General features: G+C 38.2%; 1 protein-coding gene across 1 annotated transcript; it reads right to left on the minus strand.

Moving 5' to 3' along the window:
• Positions 1-621: 621 nt before the first annotated feature.
• LOC117494777 (pentraxin fusion protein-like) lies at positions 622-3,621 on the minus strand. The gene is made up of 5 exons (XM_034145737.1): positions 3,561-3,621; positions 2,554-2,839; positions 2,192-2,346; positions 1,334-1,622; positions 622-833 (listed from the first exon to the last, which is right to left on the minus strand). Exons 1-5 carry the CDS (start codon positions 3,616-3,618, stop codon positions 680-682), a joined length of 942 nt encoding a protein of 313 aa, XP_034001628.1. The 5' UTR covers positions 3,619-3,621; the 3' UTR covers positions 622-679.
• Positions 3,622-3,858: the final 237 nt, after the last annotated feature.

The raw sequence follows: 3,858 nt of genomic DNA on the forward strand, positions 1-3,858 counted from the left end.
AACTGCCAGACAAGCGTGCCCCTGGTAAGCTAAATCTATGAAAAGTGTCTGAGTGTCTGGGGGTCAGGAGTCCGCAGTTGGATGCTTAAGGGCGGACGGTAGACCACATTTCCTGCCCTCTGCTTGCTTAAATGCTTAAAATAAATGTTGTACTTTTTTTTTTTTGTTAATGATATGTACATTATGGCACCATCTGGTGGAACATTTGTGAATTACACTAAAATCCAAAACTTTAATGTTTTTTATCTTAGCGAAATAATGGTTTAATGACCCCAATGTAATGATCAGTTATGATGAATGAGTGAATTAGAAAACTCGGTTAGTAAGGTTTTTTTTTGTCAATATGAGATGCACTGTTTGTATGTCCCATGTACATGTCTGTACATATGGCCACACACACTACTAAGGTAGGGTAAGAAAGCTTTCAGATGTCTTTTATAATATTTGTCTGTATTTTACAAAATAAAAAACTTGCCTTCAGAACCATTGCTTTCACTGGTCTTAAATAATTGATAGAAAAAAATCTGTTATTTTCTTATGAGATAAGACAAGCACATTCACAGAAGGTGTACAAGTCCCGTGTAAAAGCAAAAGTCAAGGCAGACTTTTGTTGCAATGTTTTATTTTGGATGCTTTGTGTACACATTACATCATATTTGCAAATCCATTACATTGAATGCTAATCCAGTGCAGAGCCAAACACCTCCACCTCACAGAGGGTCAGGAACTCCTCTCTTCCAGGGATACCTATGTAAACATAGCGGCCGTCCATCCCGTTGGAAACCTGGAACTCAACAGTTTCACCTGCCGGGATTCTGGTGATTACAGCAAACCTGGTAGAAGAAGCAGAAATCAGTACGTTAACCTCAGGAAGGGTTTATTGAAGTAATAGGCTTTTCATTTGAACTTCAACATGCACTCAAAGCGTCATTAGGTTTCTACGCTTTACTTGGTTAGAATGTTGGTTGCAGATCTTTTAATTAGGGCTTGATAATGAGCAATATTTATATTTCAGTAATGTTTAAATAAATGTTTTCAAATCATGTCACAGAATCACAATTGACGACCCTCGATCAGGCCTTTAATTTGGCAACCTTGGTATTTGTCCATTTCTGTGATCAGATCAGAACACATTGCAGGAATCATTCATAAATGAAGGGTATTCCCGCTCCAAACCTATTTCTTGGCAATGTAAGGATTTTTAATCCAAAATGTAGCACCAGGGTAAACTTGAGAGAAAAACTGAATAATTGTTCCTCAAACGTGTTCCAACTAAATACAAATTTAGTGACTTTTTAATATTAGTATTGTTATAGGACAGGCTGTAAGTTACCTGGGATTGTCAGCACCATTGTTTACAAGAGAATCTCCAATGCGGATCTCGGCTCCATTGAGTCGTTCGTGGTATTCATTTCGGTTGGTTATCTTAACAGAAAACACTTTGTGTGTTTTGGGCAGAGTCAGCCTCCACCAGGGGTTAAAATCAGTGTCTGTGACACTGCAGGAACCGTCAGCCGTGGAGGACGACATGGAGTCCCGATTCCCATCAATGGCCTTATATGCATCGAAAGCCTGATACACTGATGACTGTGCGGCTTTTCCTTGAATGGCCAGGTTCTCTTCTGCAACAAAAAAACAAAAGAAAGATTTATGTTAAATCAATAACATGTATGACTCCTGATGCAGATTGTTTTTCATTATTCTGTTTCACCATGACTCTCAAAAGATTTAATTTAATTTGCCGTCAGGATGAAGGACATAAAAGGGATAACCCCACCATATATAAACAAATAACTACCATATAGTTATTTGTTATTGGAAAAGAGGAATTAAAGTAATATTGTGCTGTAGTCTATAATATATTGTGTCTATAGTTAAAGTTATATATAACTACAACTGCACTAAGTTTAACTAAATGTGTCATTCAGTTTTGGCAAATTAAACTTTAAATAAAATAAGACCTGTTTTAGAAATCATAAGTGACATGAAAGGCTGGCACATCCTTTCTCTTTTTCCTATTACTGGGACCATATTTTACAACTTGAACATCATGCTGGATTGAAGAAGACTTGAAACAAAGAATTGAGATCATAAACTAATGGGTACACTCTTTCCAGCGGTAATACATCAAGTGAGTAGCAGGAACAATTTTCACATCACACATTATTTATGTAAGATCCCAAACCCTCACCAGTTGGGGAACGGTACCCGTAGACTTCCACTTCGCAGAGTGTAAGGATCCTTTTTAAACCCGGTAGAACCACAGTCACAAAACGTCCCTCCACAAGTCCGGTAAAAGTGATTTTTAAAGACCTGCCAACTGGGATGTGAGGAATTACAGCAGCCCTAAAGAAGAGAAAGAGGAAGCATCGGAGAACATTATTTTAAAACTGCAGTACTTCAAAAGTATAAACGTATAAAAGAAGAAATTACACATAACCTGCCAGAAGAAGGCAGTATTTCACATAACAAACGTCACATGTTTATTTATACGTCTTTGGTGATTATATAGTCCTCTACTATATAAACTATGAAGTCTTTAAGATCACTCACACTGGGTTTGCGGCACCATTGTCTTGCAAAGAGTTGCCGATGTGAATCTCTGCCCCGTTGAGCCTTTTTGGACAGCAGTCTCCTCTGTTGGTGATGATGATGGAGGTGACGATGTAGGACTCCAGCAGGTCCACTCTCCACCAGGGGTTGGTCATCTCAACAGTGAGGGTGCACGATCCAGCAAAGTAGTTGGACTCACGGTTTCCATCAATAGCATTGTAGGCAGCCCCATAGTTATCCCCATGACGGTCTGACTGGGTGGCTTTTCCACGCAAGGCAACATTTTCTGTGAATGAGATAGTTGAAATACACATTAAATGTATATTTGGAAATGTTAGTAAATTAGAAAACCACTTAACCCTTCTTATCTATAGAATTACAGACCGGTTTCTCTTCTTCCATGTCTTTCTGAAACACTTACAGGGTAACTTCTTTGTCTCTACCTTACTATGGGGTCCTCATGGTTCGGTTCTGGGTCCCCTGGTCTTTCATGCTTACAAAGTCCTACTATTTACTTACAAGGCTTTTTCTACCACAGCTATGCAGATGACAGTCAACTAATTATTTATTTTGTTACACTTGCCCACACAGTGCCTCAAACCCACATGTTCAGGTCCTCTGTCTCTAAACGGCAGCATTTCAGGCTGATGTCTCATTTTGTGAATATGCAAACCTTTTCCTCAGTTTGCTTTTCCAAATTTTCCAAATTGGCAAAATTATTGTTTTTCCCAAAATACGCATTTAAATAGCCTAATCAAGAGACTAAATACAAACCCCTTGCCCGTTGAACTTTACTTTGTGCCCAGTTTTAGGCAGTTAAACAAAACATTTGTAAAAGTAGGACACACTCAAAATGCACTTAAGACTATGTACTTTAGACCTCTAAAATAGAGCCCTTATCTCTCATTGTTCTTTTATGTAGTACTTGAAGCAGTTTCGGCCAGATCACGGGGGGATTTTAATGTTTTATAACAAAGATATTACATGTAAAGATAGATCCTACTTACGATAGGTGTAAGCTGAGCTCGTCCCCAGCAGGAGAAGCAGAACTGAAATGTGTGTCATTGCTATGATGGTGACAAACATAAAAGTTAATTACATGACTCAATATCAATACATGAGTGAATCCTTAAATGTCAGTGCAGAGTAAGTTCACAAATATGAAACAACCCTTCAAACTATATATCTAAAAGCATCAGTATTCAGCAACCACATACCTTGACTTTATGCAGAAGAAGACGAGGAGTTGCTCTTTATGTTGTGTTGATGAATGTGATTCGAATAGGACATCACAGGGATATTTAT

This window comes from Trematomus bernacchii, unplaced genomic scaffold (genome assembly GCF_902827165.1).
Source record: "Trematomus bernacchii unplaced genomic scaffold, fTreBer1.1, whole genome shotgun sequence".
NCBI lineage: Eukaryota > Metazoa > Chordata > Actinopteri > Perciformes > Nototheniidae > Trematomus > Trematomus bernacchii.